Raw genomic sequence first — 23,532 nt, forward strand, 5'->3', positions numbered from 1 at the left:
TCCTTCTCTGCCTTTGCTTCGACATTTCTCTCCTCAGTTAAGCTGCCAAGTTGCCCGCCCGTCAGGCCATGCACGGATGTCTCCCTATCGGCTCGATCTGGTCCCGTCCTGTCCACTTCGCCGTGGCAAATCTGGATCCCCGGCCGATCGCGGCACCACAAACCGCCCACCCGAAACGGCAAAGACGCTGTTCGAAAACATCGATCACCGATCGCTGAGCTGTGCTGCGATCACCGCATCGCATGTGATTGATTGATGATTCTATCCCCTCATCAGATCAGATCCGTCCAACCAACTGCCATGAGCCCATCAACTCCTCACCACGATCGAGGTCCACTCCGCTTCGAGAAAAAAGAATAAAAATCCATCTCGAGGTGCACGACGCTCACGTGTGCCACTATTGGCCCGAGTCGGACGGTGATTGCCTCCAGCTGTGAGCCGGACCCGCTCCCGCCGTATCCGGGTTACGAGGACGATTTTCTCTGTAGAGCGAGCCAAGCCATGGACGACTCGGGCCAGCTCCCTATATAACGGAGGGTGCGCGCAGCACATAGCCATAGGCAACCATTCATCCCATTGGCCGCAGTGTCCAACGGGTGGGAGGCAGCAGGGAGAATTAATGGGTAAGCGCCAGGTTCTCCCCGCTCTCCTCCTCGCCCTCCTGGCCCTTGCGTCCAGCGGCGGCGGTGCCCATCCGGCTACGCCGGTGAAGGCGCCGTTCAGCAGGCACAGCTTCCCCAAGGGGTTCGTCTTCGGCACCGGCTCCGCAGCCTACCAGGTCCGAGCATGCATTATTACCACGTACTCATCATCAATGGCTTGGCTTGTTGCCGGACACTTGCATGATTCTGTGGTGGCTTGCGTGCAGTACGAAGGCGCCGTCAAGGAAGGTGGCCGGGGACCGACGGTGTGGGACAAGTTCGCCCATACTCCAGGTACACACTCTGCCCGCTCGATCTACACTAAATAATGTGGCTTCCTCCCATATACAGTAGTTCATGTGCTTGCATCTATACACTGATAAACTAAGGCATGTCCATGGAAGCAGTGCTAGGCTCAAATACTACCTCCGTTTCAGTTTACAAGTCCTATGCATATACCTAGGTTGCCAATGTTATCATCCTAATATAAACTATATCACACAAAAATTGTACCTTTTAAAAGTAGAAACTCCAAAGTTTATGTTGGTATATTTTTGTAACATATGACTTGTATTAGGTTGGTCAAATTGACGACCTAGGGGTACACACACGCCCTGTAAACTAAGAGAGAGGTAGTAGCCTCTTCTCCGAAGACATATACATCCACTTTAAGCTTGAGATTATCAGTTAATGAAAAGCTAAAAACAAAGCTGTATGTTGCCCACTTGCCCTGCAGGCAAGATCGCAGACGGTGGCAATGGAGACGTAGCGCTAGATTTTTACCATCGCTACAAGGTGAGCTACTGTCATCTTCATGTGGCGAGTATTTAATCAAAAACTACCATATTTTACGGAAACGTGACAGAAAACCACCACTTTATAATTTTATGCGGAAAACTACCACTTTTGTCTTAATCCGTGGCAAAAAACTATCAAATCTCGAAACCGGTCGCTTGGCCCGCGCCAAGCACCAAACTAACCAGCCGGTCCCATGTTTCAGTTGCCACGGTGGCCAAGCGACGCCCGCCGCGCGTTAACGGCGCGTCCGCGGTCGGAAACGGCGTCGTCAGAGGATCAGCATCAAATGGGCGGTCCCACGTTTTGGTGTATTGAACGCAAACTGACAGCCGCCGTTTCCGACCGCGGACGCGCCGTTAACGCGCGGCGGGCATCGGTTGGCCACCGTGGCACCTGAAACGTGGGACTGGCTGATCAGTTTGGTGCTTAGCGCGGGCGAAGCGACCGGTTTCGAGACTTGGTAGTTTTTTGCCACGGATTAGAACAAAAGTGGTAGTTTTTCGCACAAAATCGTAAAATGGTAGTTTTCTGTCACGTTTCCGTGAAATGTGGTAGTTTTTGGTTAAATACTCTCATGTGGCAGTACCGTAGATCCTTCGCCATTCATTTTCGAAATTAATTAACTTGGCTTCGATCCGTGATTGCAGGAGGATCTGAAGTTGGTGGTGGACATGAACATGGATGCCTTCAGGTTCTCTATCGCGTGGAGCAGGATACTGCCAAGTACGTGACAGATTGCGAGAGAATAGCACTTCTCTAATTATGTTTTTCCTCAGGCAACTCATCAATGTATCATCTTTCTCTCTGCCTTACTACTCGCAGCTGGTTCTCTGAGTGGAGGAGTTAACAGACACGGGATTGCATTTTACAATAGCCTTATCAACGAGGTCATAGCTAAAGGTGCTTTTTTATCTCTCTGTCCTATTGGCTACATATTTTTCACGAAGAAAATAACTGTTGCTTCCACATGGTAGGGTTGAAGCCATATGTCACACTGCACCACTGGGACACACCCCTGGGGCTAGAGGACAAATACGGTGGCTTCCTCAGTGAAAAGATTGTGTAAGTGACGCAGTCACAGGACATCTCGTTTGCCCTACACACAGTTTCAGTGACGTGTGCCATAACATCAGTCAACTTTATAAACAGTTCCTTCCCGCAAAAAAAAAAACAATCTACCAATAACTAGTCTACAGAATGACAGAAACCCTGAGTTTCTAATCAAATTCCAGTGACGAGCTAAATAGTACTCCCTCCGTCAAAAGTTAGTGTAAAATTGAGTCACTTATTTTGAGATGTAGGGAGTATTCAGTTACTGTTTTACAAATCAAGATTTTGGCTACTAAATGCACTCGTTTTTATCAGAGGGCCATACCAGACAAGATCTCTATTCATATAGTTTTTCAAAAAGAAAGTTGAAACACAACTGGCCTATGCATCACTACGATGCACGTAGCCATACGATCCCTGTCATAATTCGGAGCTTTGTGGCATGCACTCATGCATTGACCGCTTGGTAACCACACATTTGTTTCGATAAATGATACTCATAATATAGTATGTTTTTCGACACTAGTGTAGTGTAAAAAAAAACGTCTTACTTTACACGGAGCGAGTAGTAACCACTTACCACACAATTGACTACAAGAAAATCTGTGCAGAAAAAAACAGCTTCCCGGCCGGTAAACGCTGCTGCAGGGCGGTAACCATCCCTGCTGGTTCAGATTCGTGTTGAGTCAAACGAGGCCTGAACGTCTAATCCTGCTAACATTAACAATTTCGCCGTGAGCGTAACGTGCAGTGAAGATGGGCCATGCATGATCGAATCAATTGAATTTTATTAATCCAAGAACGGATGATGCATGCATGGCGCAGGAAGGACTACGTGGACTTCACGGACGTGTGCTTCAACGAGTTCGGCGACCGCGTGAAGAACTGGACGACGTTCAACGAGCCGTGGACGTACAGCACCTACGGCTACGCCACCGGCGTGTTCGCGCCGGGGCGGTGCTCGCCGCACGTCTCCAAGTCCTGCGGCGCCGGCGACTCGGCCCGGGAGCCCTACATCGTGACGCACAACATCCTGCTGGCCCACGCCGCCGCCGTCCAGCTGTACCGGCGAAAGTACCAGAAGGCGCAGGGCGGCGAGATCGGCATCACGCTGGTGTGCCACTGGTACCTCCCCTACAGCAACTCCACCGCCGACAAGGACGCCGCCAAGCGCCGGGTGGAGTTCATGCTGGGGTGGTTCATGGACCCCATCGTGCACGGCGACTACCCGGCGTCCATGAAGAGCTGGCTCGGCGCCCGGCTGCCGAGCTTCACCCCGGAGCAGAAGGCGATGCTCAAGGGGTCGCACGACTTCTTTGGCCTCAACTACTACACCACCTACTACGCCATCGCCACGCCCCCGGCCAACGCCCTCCTCGGCTCCTACGACGCCGACAACCGCTCCAACGTCACCGGCTTCCGCAACGGCAAGCCCCTCGGCCCGCAGGCCTACACCGAGTTCCTCTTCGTGTACCCGCCGGGCATCCTCGAGCTCATGCTCTACGCCAAGCGCAAGTACAACAACCCGGCCATCTTCGTCATGGAGAACGGCATCGACGAGGGGAACAACAGCACGCTGCCCATCAAGGAGGCGCTCAAGGACCCCGCCAGGATCAACTACCACTACAAGCACCTCCTCTTCCTCAACCTCGCAATCAAGTACGTAATTCATTCAACTTCCCTGCAGCCATGTACTTATCGCTCGTTTCGTCCTCCTTAATTTGCTAGCTAGCTAGCTAGCTAGCTGAACTAACCTTCTGCATGCAAATCTCGGCAAATTTCTCCAGGCACAAGGTGAACATAAGGGGCTACTTCTCGTGGACGTTCATGGACTGCTTCGAGTGGGGGGACGGGTACAAGGACCGCTTCGGCCTCATCTACATCGACCGCAACACGCTCAAGCGCTACCCCAAGGACTCCAGCAAATGGATGGGCAGATTCCTCAAGAAATGATCCATGATCCATCTGCATGCGCAGGCCTGGTCTCATCTCTGGGGGGCGTTCGGGTTTAGCATCTGCATATGCTGCAAGCATGCATGGTTTGTGAGTTTGAGACTATGAGTTGCGGTGATACCGCCGTTATTAACTACAGTAACTAGTAGTACTTGGACATGTGGAGTGTCTATTATTTTATTTTATTTTTATTTATGCGGGGGATGTTGAGCGTGAGTCATGGCTGTTGAATAAGCGTTTGCTGCATTTGGCCGTCGATCGTGCGAAGGAATAAAACTTGAGGTTGAGGATGTGTTGTTCTTCCCAAGTCAGTTTGAGAAGTATTCGTAGACCTGTAGTTGTTTTCTAAAGCCTCCGATCAAATTACACTTGATTTCTATAATGTTTTTCTTTTTTGGAAAAGTAGGTTAAGTCCCACGGCCTCTGCATCAATCGATGCATACGGCCATCTTTATTTATTATTCAACATAGGTCTAACAAGAACATACATCAAGCCACCCGAAGCCACCACTCACATCTACAAAACTCGATGATGTGAGTGCTCTCACTCCCCACATCTAAAACCGGTTCCGTCGCCGATCCATCCACATAACGTATCGGAACCCACAGCCGGTGCAGCAGACCTAAAGTGTACATCACATGCACATGCTTTAGACGCCGCCATCATCATCGAACCGCTGACCCATCTTCAGGAGAGAGATCTGCATCATCCTTGCCAGTCCGTTCATCCGTCGACGCCACCGCCCCACGCTCGTTCGTCCAGATGTGAAGGTTCTGGAAGATCTGTCATGCGTAGCACCTGCCGACCAGGCATGACACAGCATAGCACCTGTCGGCCAGGCATGACTTGACATCTCCACCGAAAGCTTCGTGCAAGACGAAGCCACTCCACCTCCTGCCTCTGTCTTCCAGCTCTGCTCCACAGACGTTGCTCCCAAGAGAGAAAACGACACCGCAGTATCGCCATCGTCCGATCTGGAAGACCAGATCCTAGGGTTTCCCCCGGAGCAGCACGAGTGGGCCGACAGTAGTTACACGGCGATGCCTTCATCAAGGTAACGACGCAGAATGCCGCCATCGCCTGCCATTGGCTCGGTTTTCACCGGCAACTATGTCTTCCCGACTCGCAGCCGAAACTAGATGGCGGATCTCGAGATCTGACCATCCAGCCTCAGGCCGACCACCCCCGGCGAAGGAGATGGCCACCATCGCCAGCGGCACCGGACAGATCAGATCTGACAGGAGGCGACGCCGACCAGTCAACCATGGCCACATCCCCTCCTGAGATCCGCCCTCCCCACGAAGCCGCCAGAGTAGCGCCGAACCACCGGTAAAGACGAAGACCGAAGGGCGGTCTCGCGCCGCCGGTCCCTCCAGACCGCGAGGCTGCAGCCTAGATCCCCGCCGTCCCCATCACTGGCGGCGCCCGAACTTAGCCGACGCACGTCTCTGGGAACGGCGAGGTGGAGGAGAGGGGAGGGGCCGCGGCCGGGGCGTTGGGATTGGCCCCCTGATGTCCCTGGAGGGAGCGATACGCGGGAGCCTGGGAGCGATTTCTAGAATGTACAACTGCTCAATTTGTAACATCCCAATTTTTATTAAATTTGGATGTTAGTAGAATCATCATTTGTATCTCATGTTTTATTGCATTTCGGTTTTTTCTGAAATATTATAATATTTTTACACTCAAGAAAAATAAAAGAGAAAGGATAAAATGACTTCCTCAAATATTAAAGAGTTCGAAAAATTATTAGAATCTTATTTGGAGTTTTAGAAATTTATTTGATAAATAATTTTATTGGTAAAAAGTACATTTATTGCATTAGAAAAATACTTTCAAAATTTTCTGTGCTGGAATTAATGTTCAGTGCGCTCTATATTATAACTAGTGATTTTAGAAATTATTGTAGTATTTTTATAAATTCGTTTGGAGTTGTTTTGGGCCTCAAAATGTTTTCTGTAAAAACACACACACACGCAGTGTCTGGACCGAAACTGCGTTCGGCCGAGGAGCACGCCAGCCAGCCCATTGGCCATTCAGCCCAAGGCCTGCTCCCGCCCAAATTTCTTTAGCGTCGACCGACCGCTGCCTCCCTCGCTCGCCCGCACTCGCCAACAGGTGGCACCCGCCCCCACCTTAGGGCATCTCCAATGGGAGACGCTTAAATAGGCGCTTATGGTAAGGATTTTAGGCTAAGCGTCTGTGCTAGAGTCTGCACCTCCAACACAGGTCGCAAATAACAGGCGCTCCACGAGTTAAAAATGAACAGAAACGTCAAGCGAAAAGGCTGGAGCGTTCGACGCCTAATTTTGCTGCGGCGCTAACAAATGAGCGGGATTTGGCTGGGAATAAGACGTAACGGATGGGATTTTGACCCTGGCGTCCCGTCTTAGCGCTCCCGTTGTGGATGCCCTTATCATCCCCAACCTCCCGCTTAGGGCACAGTGGGGACGCCGCGTGCGCCGCCCGCAGCCTCGCGGATGAGGCTTATCCGCAGCGCTCCTAGCATCGCCTATAAATGCCCTCGAATCCCCTCTGTTCTTCTCGCCGTCTCGCTTCTCCTCACGCCACTCGTAGCCGCCGCCTCGCTGCTTTGCATATCGCCGGAACCGAAGTTCTTCGTCGTCGTTTCCGTCGCCAGTGGCACACCCGAGCCCTCATTTTCTTCGTCAACCTTCTTATCTCATCGAGGCGCACCATTTTGACACCTTTTTGCCGCGTAGGTCACGCCGGAGACGACGCCCCGACGACCTCGAGCCCCGCCGGAGCACCGGAGCGCCGCCGCCCGTCCCGACACCGCCGACGCCCCGCGCCACCACCAACCGAACGCCCGCGTCACGCTCGACCTCGCCATCTACTTCCCCAACGCCGGAGCCGCCGCCCCGTTCGACGCCGAGCCACCTTGCCGTCATCTTCTTCGCCGCCGATGCCGTTGGCACGCTGTAAGCCACCGCCCGCCTCTCGTCTGTTAGATCGTAGATCAACAGCGCATATTAGATTAGGTCTATCCAGTGAAACTATCTTAGCAAATTTTGTTAATTTCAAATTTGAATTTGTTTCAGATTCAAATTCAAACCCCACTTGGCCATACCTCCTAAACCGTAGCTTTGTTTGAATTAATTCTTTTTGCACTTTGTCACCCTAGCCAAATCCTATGACTCGAACCGATGTCACGATATTTTACCACAATTAGGTTCTAACCATGATAAATTTTACTCCTATGCCATATATAGACTTTAGTTCACATCACAAATTTTGAACCCTATTTCACACGTTGCCTTTGCACTTAGAAATTTTTTGTGGTAGTTAAGTGTGTTGGATTTTCATTTGGGTTTTCTGAATCTTTTCATGTTGCATATTATTTTGGTTCTCTAAATGATTGCTTATGTGTGTTTATTTACTTTGGCGATAGATTGTCTGGAGTGCGAAGCTGAATACTATCATTCTCTAGAGTTGAACCACCAGTATCAAGGCAAGTTTACATCTTGATCATACTTTTATTACCTATGTTGTTTATATGCACTTAGCCCTTTGTGATAGGATTGCATGGTACTCCCTCCGTTCCTTTATATAAGGTGTGTTTGATTTTTGATAAAATTCCACAATGTAAGGTGCATTTCTTCTAATTCTTCGTAATTTCTTCGTGAGCCCTTCAAATAAAGAAAAGTATCTCTCCCCTGATTGCATGCATCTCTTCTTGTAAAGAGAAAAAGGAAAGTATCTCTCTCCTGATTGTGTGCATCTCTTACTTTCCTAGCATAAATGATTTAGTTGCCGCTAATCAATGATTTAGACAAGGTTAATTTCATCCTAATATGTGCATAGTTATGTGTCTTGGTCACCGTGCCAAAAATAATACACCTTACATAAAGGAATGGATGGAGTAGGAATTTATGCTGGATCTCTATGCTTTACACCCAGTAATTCATTAAAGTAGGTCTGAACCTTACAACATTGTCACCACCGTTTAATCATATTGCTTCGCTAAAGTAGACGTGGATTGGGGAGTGATTCATCATAAAGTATGAGAGACAATGTAGCAATAGGACCAAGATAATTTAAAGAACAATCTGGGCGGAACTGGTCTGAATGGTGGCGAAGTACAGTGGGAGCATTCATGGGGAATCCGTGGGAGTGCACACTAGTGGTCCGTCCGCTTAGGATCAAAGGGATCAAACGTGTTTTCATGTCTAGAAGCTTACGTGCGCAGCCACACATCATTATTGGCTCTGGCTTAGTTGAGTAGTTAGTGTAACCTCTTCCAGGATAGGCTAGCATATGTAGAATATATAGGTGTACCGGCCTATCCGTGGGTTAAGGGGGGATACTTTCGAAAGACTATGTTTCGATCTTCCGATCAAGGAGGTGGTCGAGTCTTGTGGGAAAAAATGCGCAACCTCTACAGAGTGTCAACCTAATCGATTAGCAGTGTCTCCAGTTAGAGGCATCTTGAGCATCTAGAAGTGGAAATGTCGGGATATCTCATCACCTTAATTTAATCATTGGGTTTTAAATAAACTTTGGGAATAGATTGAGTTGGGGGTACCATCTCAATCATATGCTATTTTGTAGTGGTAGTATAATTTCTTTTATAATAGGGGAAAATTCAGCTTTACGCAAAATTGAACTTAGAGTTTTCCTCCAGCCAGATTGCATGTACAAGTAGGATTACTATACTCGTATGATGTGACTTGGTGGTACATTCAATTTATTGACCTAATATGGCTGCAACTTATCACATTGCAGATTTATCCGACGACGATTAAGGTACAATAGGTCGATGTTCTACACTCAGCTTTTGCTCATGGAGTTGATGGACTCATTTACTTCTATGCTTCCGGCGGCAACAAGTGTGTGGCGGTGCGCTACGTGCCCCTCATGCTGCTCGGCTCGGCCCGGACGTGGCTGAACAGCCTACCGGCTAACACGTTGACATTTTTGAATTTTAATAAAAAGATTAAACTACACGAACATTTATATTACATCGTATAAACATTTGTTTAGATATCACAAACATTATTTTGAAATGCGAGAATATTCCTTTGAAATGTCACATACATTTTTAAGGGTACAAAAACCTTTTTTATACTACATAATTTTTCACGTTGTATAAACTTTTTTCATAAATTTCACATACATTTTTATGTAACACAGGAACATTTTTTTCATGTCGACAACATTTGTTTTGAAAGGTATCAATTTTTTAAAATTCTGCAGCAACATTTATACTATATTATATTTTTCAAATTCTGCAACATTTTTAAATTACGCCTATGATGGCCTAAGTCACTCTGATAAAACTTTACTTCGAACTACTACTAGTGAACCTCTAATGTGAAGATAGCATTCGCCTACCTATGGTCGTTTCAGATGTAATCAACATGTGGAAGCTCATGGTTTTTCCTCTGGTCTTCCCCAAAATGCTATCTACTTCTCACAACGCAGAGATCTCTCATAGACTCAAAGGATCATTCTTCCTTAATCTCCCTTAGGCTTGGAGGCCATCTTCTACACCGAACCCTGACACACTACAAAGATATCGTAGTGTAAGAGCATCTACTGGTGCAGTCACCAAATCTGGCTCCTCAAACACCCGTTGGACTTCTCTGTTGGCTTGTGCGTTGTTTTGTGCCGTTCGTCGGACGTGGTGCACATTGGCCTTCCTCTCGCTTCGTTTTGCAGGGGCTTCTTTGAGCTTACCGGGCGTCGGCGGCTTCGAGCCTACTCGGCGTCGCCGGCGTTCGGCTCCCCGTTGGTTTATTGTAGGACCTCAGGTTTGTGTTCGTGCTCTGTTTGATGTCGCTGGGGGCGTCGTCCTTCTGTGCCGAGTTTTTTTTTTTCCCTATATGCAACTCTATTAGGCCTGGTGCTCACTTGCTTTTTTTTGTATTTCTTCGTCTTGCAGAATTGGACTTGTGTTTCACCCAGCTTTGCACGCGTATTTGGAGTTACGTTGAATCCGTCGGATGCATGATGGGGGAGGAAAGTGTGAGCGGACAGGTCTCGTAGACAAAATGTGTACTGAAAACATGAAATGTGTGGCAATGCACGCCCATTTGATGCTCTCAATGGTCTTGGGATGGTGTTCGATGTCGTTACTTCAGGAAATGTTTTGTTGAGTGTTGCCTTTTTGTATGTCCTTAATCATTCGGGTTTATTCAAGTGAATTGCATAACTTGTCGCTTGAAAGAGATGTAAAGTTGTCATTGGATTTCGTTGCTTGAAGCGCACGGACTTTGGTTCGTCTGTCTAGAGGTGCTGCAGTCATCGGAGCAACGCACGAGAATTTAACAAGAGATAGAGAAAAAAGGCGAGCAAAACAAGGACAGGTCTAGCGGATGGCCGTTGGCCCAGTAGCGCTTCAAAGTGGCCGACCCAAAAAGGAAGTATTGGGTCTCCCTAATCTATAAATGGGAATAGTTTGTCCTCCCTGTTTTGTATTAACAAAAGTGAACAAGTGTGAACATATGTGAACAGGAAAAACAATAATAATTGAAAAGCAATCACGTGAACAGGTGTGAACGTACTCAATTTGAATTTTCAAATTTAAAAAAAAATACATAACTTTCAAACCGCTCAACGAAATTAAGATCTGTTTTCACCGTTGAAACGCTCGCGACGTGCTTTTTGAAAATAGACCCCGCATGGATATGTTTCGACGATTTTGTGTGTGCAATTTAGTCCCTGTTTTGTGCAACTGACTAGCAGTCGATGTGCAACTATCTAGCAGTGGATGTGAAACTATCGGTCTACCCCGTGGACGTGCAATTTTTACTGATGGCACATCCATCCCCAAACTACCTCTTTCCAGTGAGATGTGTAACTTCGTTTGTTACCCAGGCCAACTGCCTAGTAGTTGATGTGCAACTTTTCCTATTCCCTTGGATGTGCTTTCACTATTTGTTGCATCGGCCAACCGCCTACCAGTGGAGGTGCAACCTCGTATACTACCACGGCCAACTGTCTAATAGTGATGTGCAACTTTCCCTCATACCCCCGTAAATGTGTGGTTTCCCTGCTAAGACCCGGTCCAAACAAACCCTGTTAGTGAATGTGTAACTTTGTGCCATGCCTATATGCAACTTTTTTACTACTGTCATAAATGTAGAATTTTCATCATCCAACTATTCATTTAACTTCGTATGTTGCCCCGGCCAACTGCCCAGCAGACTATGTGCAACTTTGTTTGTTGCCCCCGCCAACTGAAACTACATATCCACAAGTAGGGAGGAGAAAGAGTTGCACATCAACTAATAGGCAGTTGGCTTGAACAATAGATTAAGTTGCACATATCGCTGGTGGTGGAGGCGGGGCAGGATGTGCCAATAGTGAAAAACTACACACCTCCACGAGTAGCGAGGAGGGTTGCACATCGACTACTAGGTAGTTGGCCGGGGCAGTAGACTAGTTGCACATTAGGTTGTCATGGTTGCTAGGTTACAAACTCATAGAAGGTTGGGTCATCCAGCTCCAAAAAATGATTTTGAAAAAAATTGCACCATGCAGTATTAAAGTTGCACAATGCAGTACTAAAGTTACACCATACCATATGACATCACATTTGACATAAAAAAATTCATCAAAACATACCCACGCGGGTCTAGTTTCAAAAATCTTGTCGCGAGGAATCCAGCGGTGAAGACGGATTTGAATTTCGACGCGCGACTTGAATAATATGACTTTTAAAGATTTGAAAACCCGAAATAAATACACAAGGATTTTTACTTTTCTTTCCGATGTATCCAGTCTGATCACATGTAGTGCCAACAATCACATGCATTGTAAAAAAAATACACATGCATGTGAGTAGTTGAGCGCCGTTTGTTCTCTCCAATAAGCGCACGCGTACTTTTAAGATTTTAGGAACAAACTACCTTTTTTTTTAGAAATAGGAACAAACTAACTAAGGCGAGCGAACACACTCGTGGGCGATCGAGCGAGCAAACCGCTCTACTTTGATTGGGTAGGCCCATGTGTGAGAGCGCCAACGCGGATCACAAAACCACCTTCTCACTTATAGCGAGTGTTCCTTCTGCCTCGTTGAACCTTTTTCCCTGCGATGTAGCTATTGGGCCGGGTCTATTTTCGTCTGTTTTTCTCGTTCGCTAGGTTTTCGATCGACCTAGTTGCGCTTCGTTCGCTCGTTTCGCTAGGTTTATTTGGACTTTTTTTTTGTTTCCCTTTGTTATTTTTATTTATTTCCTCACTATTTTCTCCAGTTTTACCTTTTTATTTGCTTTTGACCCTTTTTTGTTTCTTTCTTGATTTTCACTGGGGTTTTTTCCTTTGTTTTCACCATTTTCCTTTGTTTCTTTCCAGTTTTTCACTGGTATTTTTTACTTCTCTTTTCCATGTTTTCTTTGGTTTTTTTCCTTTTTGTCGGTTCTAATTGGTTTTGTTTTTTAACACGCCTACTTTTCTCCAATACAGAACATACATTTTTAGTGTGCATGTGAAATAGTTTTTGATACACATTGAACATTTTTTAAATACACAATCTACAGTTTTAATACATTTTTAACACTTTTTTAAACGTACAGTCAACATTTTGCAAATACACGTTGACATTTTTAAATTTTTATAAAAAGTAAACTACACAAACATTTATATTACATCGTATAACATTTTTTTAAATATCACAAACATTCTTTCGAAATGCAAGAATATTCCTTTGAAATTTCACATACATTTTTTGAGGGTACAAAAACCTTTTTTTATACTACATAATTTCTCACATTGTATAAACTTTTTTCATAAATTTCACATACATTTTTCTGAAATGCAGGAACATTTTTTCTTGTCAGCAACGTTTGTTCTGAAAGGTCTCAATTTTTAATTCTGTTGCAACATTTATACTATATTAATATTTTTCAAATTCACGGATTTTTAATAAAAATGGAATTTAAGTTTTTAAAATATATTCACTTAAAATATAAAAAAGTAGAAGAAGGAAACTGGAATTGGTGTGAGGGAGCGCTGCTCTAGCGCTGGGCCACGTCGTGCTCGCACGCGGGCGAGAGAGAGGGTGTGTGAGCGAGCGAGCGCTACTCCAGCGATGGCCCGGCCAGTGTAAGGATCGCACTTTTTCAGCGAGCAGGCAAGGTCCAAGTGAATCGGGCCATGGTTGCCCCTAAAAAAACTGAATGATTCTAAAAAAAATGTATACTACGGCACATCAGCTCTTGAATCCAGAAATGCACGCTATGCATTGAGAGTTTCGTTGGACAAACAAAAGATATTCTTCCAATCCTATATATGAACGACTTGATAGATGTTTAGCAAATGCAGAATGGTGTGCTCTTTATCCTGTCACTAATGTTTATAATATGCCTATCACTATTAGTGACCATGCTCCCATTCTTGTCTCTACAGAAGGCAAGTTTAAAAAGCCTTTGCAAAATTTTAAATTTGAGAATTGGTGGCTTATGGAAGAAGATTTTCAACCTTGTGCAAAATCTGCTTGGCAAAGCACTGCTCATAGGCCTTTTTATGCAAGGACTAACCACCTTGCAGGAACATTGAAGGAATGGTGCAGAAAGAAAAAACCAATTAACCAGGAACTCAATCTATTGGAGGAGCAAATAAAAAATATACAAATGAAGCCGATGCAGGAACAAAATCATAAGCTTGAAGCATCTCTCGTGAACAGGTATGAAGAAAATCTAACAAAGTTGACAGAATTTTACAGCCAAAGGGCAAAAAAACATTGGGCAACTAAAGGAGACAGGAACACAAGTTACTTTCATAATGCTGTCATCAAGCGCAGAAGAAAGAATCAGATTGTTTCAATCACAGATACTAATAATGTGACTCATTTTAATCCTGAAAAAATTGCTCGTGTATTTGTGGACTATTTCAAACAAATTTTCCAGACTAATAATGCAGATCATGGAAGGCCATACCTACGAACTCAACCAAATGTTCATCAGCAAGATCCTACTACTAGTATTCCCGACAAGCAGGAGATTTGGCAGATACTAAATGAGATGAGAAGAAATGCTTCACCAGGCCCAGATGGACTAAATGTAGCCTTCTATATGGCAGCATGGGAATGGATTGGAGATGATGTAACTGATTTGGTAAGGAAATTCTATATCACAGGTATCATGCCTAGTCATATTAATAATACAAACATTGTCTTGATACCAAAGAAAATTGTTTGCAAGACTCCTGCTGATTTTAGACCTATTAGTCTTTGTAATGTTATTTACAAAATCATTGCTAAAACTTTGGCTAATAGGTTAAAGCCCCATCTCCCTGATTACATCCATCCCTCTCAGCAAGCCTTCATTCAAGGAAGGAGAATCAGTAACAATATCATTATTGCTCAGGAAATTACTCATTCTTTTCCCTGAGATCGTGGAATTCTCCTGCCTTTATGCTAAAAATTGATCTTGCTAAGGCTTTTGACTGTTTGCATTGGAGCTTCATTTTCTCTGCCCTAACTCGTAAAGGACTTCATGATCATTTTATTAATTTAATCCATGCATGTATTTCCACTCCAATGTTCTTTGTCATAATAAATGGCCAATCATATGCGAGATTCCGTAGCAGCAGAGGAATCAGACAAGGTTGTCCCCTCTCACCTTATCTTTTTGTTCTTGCCATTAATGAGCTTTCTATCTCTATGCAAGAGGCCATGATGTCCAAGCATTTGACAGGTATTTCTCTTGGACCAAAATGCCCCTCAATTCATTCTCTCATGTTCGCTGATGACTTATTAGTCTGTGGCCAGGCCACCATCCAAGAAGCAACTACAATGAACCAAATCATCCAATCTTTCTGTACACAATCTGGTCAAACTCCAAATTGGAGCAAATCTGCTATTCTATTTAGCAAAGGAGTTGACATCAACACTTAGAATGCCATCAAGAATATCTTTCATGTTCCTACTATAGATCAAAAATCCATTCACTTGGGACATCCTCTCATTCTTCCTGCCAAAGACAGGGCATCTGCCTACAACTTTGTCATTGACAAATTCAAGGCCAAACTTCCTAGCTACAAAGCAAATAAACTCTCGCATGCAGGAAGACTCACCCTAATTAATTCTGTTTTTGCTTCAATCCCTGTTTATTATATGTCTAACATTCTTTTTCCTAAGAAATTCTTGTCAAAGCTTAATGCTATCATTAGAAATTTTTGGTGGACAGGGATAAAAGAAGAAACCAGTGCTAAATCTCTTTGCCTTAGAGCCTGGAAGGACATATGTTCCCCTAAGAATGAAGGTGGATTAGGTATCAACAACATGCAAGCCACTAACAGAGCTATGATTCTATCTGCTGCTTGGAGAATAGTGGAACAACCCAACAGTCACATTTCCAAAGTCCTTCAATCTAAATATTTTCCTGATACTTCCTTTTGGAGAGCCAACCATAATGTTCCTAAATCTGCTTTTTGGACAGCTATTCTCAAAGTTAGACCTATGCTCATCAACAACTCTTTTTATCAACTTACCGAAGGGAACATATCTATTTGGAGCTCTCCCTGGTATAAAGGCTGGAGCACAATCTACGATCATCTGATTATCCAAGATAGTCATTTTGTTTACCCTGCAATAGTCAGAGACCTTTGGCTGCCAAATCAGAAACTTTGGAATACTAATCTTATTTGCAACCTTTTTGATCATGATACTGCCGCAGAAATAATCCGAACGCCCATTATCCAATCCGGCGGAGAAGATCTTTTGTGTTGGAAACTAACTCAAACAGGACAATTCAACTCCAAAAGTGCTTATAAATTATGCCTACAGGTGATGCAACAGGAAGGAGAGCCGCAGCCAAGGGTCATTCCGGACAATACAAAAGCCCTTTTAAAGCAGATATGGAAGGCCAAAGACATTGCACCGAGGGTTCAAACATTTGCATGGAGGCTAATTAGAAAAGCGCTTCCAACAGGTAAAAGAGCAGGTAAATATTCGAAGCATATAGATAAAGAATGCTCAAGATGCAGTGCTGAAGAAGATGAACGACATATCTTTTTTACTTGTCCTTATGCTAGAGCAGCTTGGTTTGCAAAACCATGGTACATTAGAATGGACAACTTTATTAGTAATTCCACTTCAATCATCACCATTATTTTAAATCTGCTCAGTTCAGACCATCCTCATGCAAGTTTAAACAATATTTTCACATTCATGTGGTGTCTATGGAAAGTTAGAAATGAGAAGCTTTTCCAAAGGAAAGAAGGCTCCCCTGTACAGGTCTCCTTTGCAGCACAAGCAATTACAAACTCTTTTAAATTAGAAACAAGTCATAATAATCTATGCAAGAATAAGATACCTATGCAGGACAAAAGGGAGGAACTAAGGCAGGGAAACACAATTGATGCATCCAAGCTTTCTACACAAAACACATTCTTCACAGATGCAACATGGAATCTACAGGAGAGCCAAAACGGAAATGAAGGAGCACAAGCAGGAATAGGTGTCTACATTCAACTAAAGCAAGGTTACTTAAACCTTCAAGCATCAATTTCAGCCACATGGATGATAGCTAATTCAGCTGTTCAAGCGGAAGCACAGGGTCTAAAGTTGGCAGCAAATCTTTTGGAATCTCTGCACATTCAGGAAGCTGCGGTGCTAACAGACAACCTCACTGTGGTAAAAGCTGCAGCAGCAAGATCGCCAAGGAAGGAACCAGGGAATTGGCAGATAAGAAACTATATAGCAGACTTTTGTGCAATGACAGAGTTCAAGAACATTCAGGTCTACCATGTTAACACAGATCAAAACAGCATAGCGCATGAAGCTGCAAGGTTAGCAATCACACAGGATCATGTAGCTTCTCCTATCCATAGGTTTAGTTGCACTAATCCTGTTCATACTAGAGGGCATTGTCCCCTGCATCAGAGATTAATGCACACTCAAATGCAGGGATTTGTACTTCTACGTGTAAATTGTTTCTCAGATTAATGCAATAGTATGGGCACCTGGTGCGCCATTTGTTTGTTCAAAAAAAAAACTTGTGCAGTAAATAAAAAATTTATTCGCAGAAAAAAGGAAGCGACACATGTAAATACCAGCACTACTTCCAATGACTACTTTGTACGTCTACCACGACAGCCAGCCAGCCCACCTTGCCTCATCTCCGATGTCGGCGGGACGGCCGCCGCTATGCCCCGCGGGGACGGAACGAGGCCAATTTGGGAGCGGCTTTGTGAATGGTAGACATGCCAGACTCAAAATCTCGACGGCCGGCACAGGGTTGCACTGGCAGCCGGCTGGGGGACCGACGCGCGCGGCCTCCTGCGCAGAGCGCACCGGGGGCAGCCCTTCAACCGCGCGGATGCGGTCCACGGCCAAGTGCATCGCTTCCACGACGTGCCCGAAACACTGGGCGGGCCGGGACGGCTCTGCTTTTCCGGTGAAGCCGGCGGCGACGGCGTTGTTGCTGTCGCGCGAGCTGCCTGGACGGACGCGCGTTGCCATGGTGTTCGTGGTCGAGGTCGTGCTGTTACTCGATGGATTGTGGCCACGACGTGAACGATTGGTAGTGTTTATAGCCTGGAGCCAACATTTAATTTTGTTATTGATATAAATAGCGGAAATCCCTTTTGGTGACCGAGCTCCAATGAGGCCTCCAAATTCAAAATTCAAAATTCATATTTTTACATTTCAAAAAATTCTGAAAAAAAACACAGCTATACATGAAGGCATAACACACATGTGTGTAAATTTTCAGGGCAAAATACGTTCAAATGAGGGCTGTGCAAAAAAGACAAATCTAGGGCTGTTTAACACATGATACTATTCATTCTCTGAGGCCATGAATTTGTCTTTTTTGTACAGGTCGCAATTCAAGGTATTTCATCATGAATTTTTACACACATGTGGGTTACATCCTTACATATACGCATATTTTTTTCAGAATTTTTTGAAACATAAAAATTTCAATTTCAATTTTTCAAAAATAAAGGGCTCCATGGAGCTCGGCCTCCAAAACGCCATTCTCTATAAATAGGAGGTTTTAGAGGTTTTTACATCTAGTACTGCTGGATTCAAACTCCTCTATCTCTTTTCCCTTCCATTTAAACTCTCACGGACTCTGATGTAGAGTACTCCGTTGGCGATGGACCCTTCCTTTTAACCCACGACAGGGATGTTTCCTGTTCCTACCGGTCTCTGTCAGGAGGTGAGAACGCTTCATTGCTCGGTATGTTCGGTTCATGCCATATCATGGCCTACCAATTTTTGCCGGCCATTGGCTACTTGACTAGACATACCTTTTATCATTTGTTGGCCAAAATTTTGACAAGATTTGTGAAGGAAATGTGAGAAGAGTACTCGCACCTCACCTCAAGGCACTTTTCATATCCCTACTTAGAGCGTCAAAAGGACGAGCTTCCGCGCAGGCGCGATCTAAATGGGCCGGCCCATTCGATGGCATCATGGCAAAGACGGTACTGGAAATAAAAGAAAAACAAAGATCACACCAAGATTCGAACTCGTAACCAGGCGATAGCAGGTCAGCGTTCTCAACCAGTTGAGTCTTTGTGGTTAGTGGGCCGCGCAAACTTTTATGAACTCACGCGTTGGCAGATCCAGAAAAAACTGAAACTTTTCGACCATTGAACATTTTTGTAAAAATACTATGAACAATTTAAATACACATCGAACTTCTTGATATATGCTGAACAACTTTAAAATACACATATTTTTGTGATATACGCTGAAAATTTTATTAAATATACATTAAAACATTTTTTATTCATAAAGGGTGCACATTTTTTGAACTACACATTGAACTTTTTTGTGATATAAGCTGAACAATATTTAAATAGACATTGAACATTTTGGTGATATATCATGAACAATTTTGAAATATACATTGAACTTTTTGTAATATACGTTGAACAATTATTGAATTGTGATTTTTTTTCAAAACTGTGAAGCAAATTTGGAATTTTGAATTTTTTTGAAAACTAATAATAAAAAAAACTAAAAAGGATGAAAGGAACTAAAAGGAAAAATAGAAGTTATAGAAAAAGAAGCAGGAGAAAAAGAAACAGAAACAACAAAAAAAGAAAAGAGAAACAGAAAAAGCGAAAAACCAGTAAAAGAAAAAAACAAAGGAAAAACCGATTGAGGGAATCCACTAGAAGGTTCCCAAAACCGGTTTGCGCTTCGACGCTTAATATGGGCCGGCCCGTTTCGCGCTGCTCGCTCGCGCGCTTCAGCGAAAGGGCTGCAGTCGGCCGCACGCGAGCGTCAAATAGGATTCACCTTAGAGCATCTATAGCCGGGCACCCCAACCGGCCTCAAACGCTCGGGCGGTCCGCCCGGTCACTAACCGGTCACGAAATTTCGACCCAGCCGGACGCCTCAAACGGGTCTCAAACTTCTGGACTGACCGGCACCCCTCATATCCAGCCCAAATATGGGGCAGATATGAGAACGCCTGGGGCGCCCGCCACGTCACTGATTTTGGGTCTCACACGGAATCTCCCGGAAACCTGGCGGTCTGAAGCTCGTCCTCCGTCAGACGATGTCGCTGCGTGGCGCCGCTTGGACGGGCCGCGTAGTGCCTAGCCCGGCTATTTAAGGCGACCGCCGGCACCGAAACCCTACCCCTCCACATTTTCCTCCGCCCATCCGCCGCCGCCGACACTTTCCACTGCCCGTCCCCCCATCACTAGTAGCCATGCCCCACGCTGCCGGATAAGGGGCCACCCATTTCTAACGCCGGAGCGTCGGTTGCAGCTCCTTGAGCAGGTCCGGGCAAGGCGCGAAGACCGGATCGTTGTGGGGCTACCTCCGGATGTAGTGGATCCGGAGGAGGAGGAGGATGTGGGGGACGCCGGAGATGCGGATCTGCAGGCGGAGCAGCAGGCCATCCTTGATTCCCTCCGCTCGAAGTCAGATGCCGAGGCGAGACACCATCACCGACAGGAGATGGAGGCGCAACACGTCGCAAGGGAGGAGGAGATGCTCACCTACATGGATGAGGTCGAGCAGGAGGAGGAGGAGCCAGAGTCCTTCTACGCGTCCGTCCACCCGGCGCCCAACACCGACGTCGTGGACATCTCCGACGACGAAGATTAGTTAGTGTAGTATGTAGTATGTAGTACGTAGGATTTCTTTTGTATAATTTGTATGGATTTAGGAGTTCAAATATGAGAGACTCGGATGCAGTGGAGCTAATTTGTGGCGTGAACGGTCACTGTCCGCGGACGCGCCCAGTCGCTTCCGCAGGGGTTTGAGGGACCGAATTTGTCAAGTCCAGCTGCAGATGCTCTTACACTGGAAATGCAAGCTCACCTTGTGTCCTCAAATACATAATCATCTTTAGGTTAACCTAGCTCCCCCATCACTCCGTACCAACAAGGTGTGGTGCAGGAATATTGACTTGTTGTTCTTTTTTTTAGGACACCTCAAGAGGGGCAGGGGTTCCTGCATTTCATTAAGAAGAAGAGAGATGATCTAGTCTATAAGAAAAACCGGGCCTAAAAACCGAATATTTCTCGGTTATTAAAGAAAACCGAGTGAAAACCAAAAAAACACAGCAAAAAAACAAAAGCTTGGCTGGAGGGAAGGCAAAGACTCGACATCATGGGACATCGTCAGAGCAACTTGTTGTTCATTGATTACACCTTCCGGTTTGATAGACTCAGGCTCATCTATCATGGACGAACTATAAGATTTCATGGGCCAAAAAAAGTTCGAAAACACTAATGCCCACATGCGTGCAACATTGCAACTCACCCACACGTCTGGATCACCGTCCAGTTAAGTTTGCCTGAATCTTGACACACCGAGGCAGTTTTCGCGTGCCACGTAGGATAAGGCCGGTGTGTGGGCGTTTCAAAGGTCGCCCACACGCCCCACAGCACGCGGTTGCCAGCTGCTCTGTGTAGGCGAACTAGTTTCTGCCCACACAGCCATCACCTAGTCCACGGGCGTGTGGGCGAATTACTTTTCGCCCACACGACAGTCGTACGTTGTTGGATGGCAACTGCAGTTGCGCGTACATGGCAACTAGGTAAACACACATGGCAACTATGATTCGTTTGCTAGACGGCAACTGCAGTTGCGCGTACGTGGCAATCAGGTAAACACACATGGCAACTGTGATTAACCACACGTGGCAACTAGGTAAACACACATGACAACTATTGTTTAACCATATGTGGCAAGTAGTTAATCACACACGACAACTATGGTTTGATTACACGCAGCAACTACCATAAATTAGACATGGCAACTATAGTTAACCAAAACAGAGAGAGTTGCCATGCTTTTACAACCATATTTGCCATCCCAGATAACTACATCTGCCATTCCGGATGGCAACTAAATCGTCATCCCGCGGGTACCTATTGTAGCTGCGCCAGGACGTGTGGGCATATTTGCTTTGTGCCACACGTGCTGGGTGGGCATGAATAGTACTTGTTGAGTGTGTGGCACGAAGTAGCTGCGCCTACACGTGTGGGCAATTCTACTGTTCGCCCACACACAGTCCGTGTGGGCTGCCCTCTGCTCATGCCACACACGATGTGTGGGCGAATGCCTATTATGCCACACGTGTAGTGGATATCAGTGTCCAAAAAGTTTTGGTGACGAGTGAAAGCGAAATTGCTTGTTTGGATGGTAACCGCCAGCCGCCTACTAAATCAGGGGCATGAACTGATGGGCTAGGCGTCCATTTGGGTGGCACCCAAATTTTTGGATCCGAGCCTATATTTTGGTTGTCACTTCTAAATTTGCACGCAGAGCCAATCGACTCGCCTGATAGCAAATTTGTTCGCCAATAATTCGCGACACCCGCATTTTGGAAAGGTTGGTGTGGGCATAATGTAAACGAGGCTGAAATATCATTGGCTGCCAAATTTTCGGTATCGTAAATTTAACCGAACACACCTTAACATATTTCTTTTCAGGAAACATGTTGTTGAACATGTGAGCAATTTTTCATGTAGTTTTATTCATAAACACAAAAGATAAAATAATAATGAACACAATAAACACTATAATTATGCTAACAGAAGTACTAAGCAAAGTAGTCATGTAATCAGGTATGTACGATAAACATAACATGTATACATCAATAGTTAGTATCAAAGTCCAAAAGTGTCCTCATGCTCTCGAGCTCAAATAAGCTCGGTGAACAGTAAAAAAATACAAAAAAAAATCTGAATTAATTTGTGACAAACATTGACAAAAGTTTTAAGTGCTTGCAAAAATTTGTTAAGGAATCACATTCCTGTAAGGCGTGGCAAAAAGAAAACAAATTCAATGCTCCAAAATGCTTTTGAAAGTAGCATTTTGAGAGTACCGGTTTCTTTGCCACGCCTTCTAGGAATGATTCCATGACAAATTTTTGCAAGCACTTGAAACTTTTGTCAATGTTTTTCACAAAAAACAGATCTTTTTTCGATTTTACTGTTCACCTGAGCTCATTCGAGCTCGGGCTCTCAAACTCCGCATCCTAAGTTGATCCTTGAAAGGATCGATATGGTTGACTAGAGGGGAGGGGGGTGAATAGGCAACTACCAATTTTTTGCTTTTCTTAACAAATAAGTTAAGCAACAAATAGGTTGTCTAGATATGCAACTAGGTGAGCAACCTATATGATGCTAGCGACAACAACAACCCAAGCAAGCAAAGGATACAACAGAAGTAAAGCTTGCACGAAGTAAAGGTAAGAAGTAACCACAAGTGGAGCCGGTGAAGACGAGGATGTGTTACTGAAGTTCCTTCCCTTTGAGGGGAAGTACGTCTCCGTTGGAGCGGTGTGGAGGCACAATGCTCCCCAAGAAGCCAATAGGGCCACTGTATTCTCCTCACGTCCTCACACAATGCGAGATGTCGTGATTCCACTAGTGGTGCCCTTGAAGGCGGCAACCGAACCTTTGCAAACAAGGTTGGGGCAATCTCCAACACCGAATTGGAGGCTCCCAACACCACCACTAAGCTTCACCATAATGGAATGTGGCTCCGAGGTGACATCAACCATCTAGGATGCTCAAACACCCAAGATTAATAAGATTCGCAAGGGATTGGTGGGAGAAATAAAATTTCTCTTGGTGGAAGTGTAGATCTAGGCCTTCTCAACCAATCCCTAGAGAATCAACAAGTTTGACTGGCTAGGG

The 23,532-nt window shown here is 45.1% G+C and overlaps 1 protein-coding gene and 1 long non-coding RNA gene across 2 annotated transcripts; both read left to right on the forward strand.

Annotated features, from left to right (window-relative positions):
- The first annotated feature begins 515 nt into the window (after positions 1–515).
- LOC109773704 (beta-glucosidase 30) lies at positions 516–4,732 on the forward strand. Its single transcript, XM_020332410.3, has 8 exons — positions 516–778; positions 869–935; positions 1,378–1,436; positions 2,087–2,162; positions 2,262–2,339; positions 2,414–2,501; positions 3,315–4,148; positions 4,277–4,732. Exons 1-8 carry the CDS (start codon positions 620–622, stop codon positions 4,440–4,442), a joined length of 1,527 nt encoding a protein of 508 aa, XP_020187999.1. The 5' UTR covers positions 516–619; the 3' UTR covers positions 4,443–4,732.
- A 2,157-nt stretch (positions 4,733–6,889) lies between these two features.
- On the forward strand, positions 6,890–10,632 carry LOC109773705 (uncharacterized). The gene is made up of 6 exons (XR_012184964.1): positions 6,890–7,086; positions 7,167–7,385; positions 7,856–7,915; positions 9,190–9,635; positions 9,814–10,217; positions 10,349–10,632. It is a non-coding gene; the product is annotated as an uncharacterized lncRNA (long non-coding RNA).
- The last annotated feature ends 12,900 nt before the right edge of the window (positions 10,633–23,532 follow it).

The sequence above is a fragment of the Aegilops tauschii genome, chromosome 5 (assembly GCF_002575655.3).
Source record: "Aegilops tauschii subsp. strangulata cultivar AL8/78 chromosome 5, Aet v6.0, whole genome shotgun sequence".
NCBI classification, from domain to species: Eukaryota; Viridiplantae; Streptophyta; class Magnoliopsida; order Poales; family Poaceae; genus Aegilops; species Aegilops tauschii.

Excerpts from the sequence above, each read along its gene's own strand:
- LOC109773704 (XM_020332410.3), top strand. The coding sequence starts at position 620 with ATGGGTAAGCGCCAGGTTCTCCCCGCTCTCCTCCTCGCCCTCCTGGCC. Across the intron at positions 936-1,377 it reads CAAGTTCGCCCATACTCCAG|GCAAGATCGCAGACGGTGGC; the intron begins GTACACACTCTG and ends CTTGCCCTGCAG. Across the intron at positions 1,437-2,086 it reads ATTTTTACCATCGCTACAAG|GAGGATCTGAAGTTGGTGGT; the intron begins GTGAGCTACTGT and ends CCGTGATTGCAG.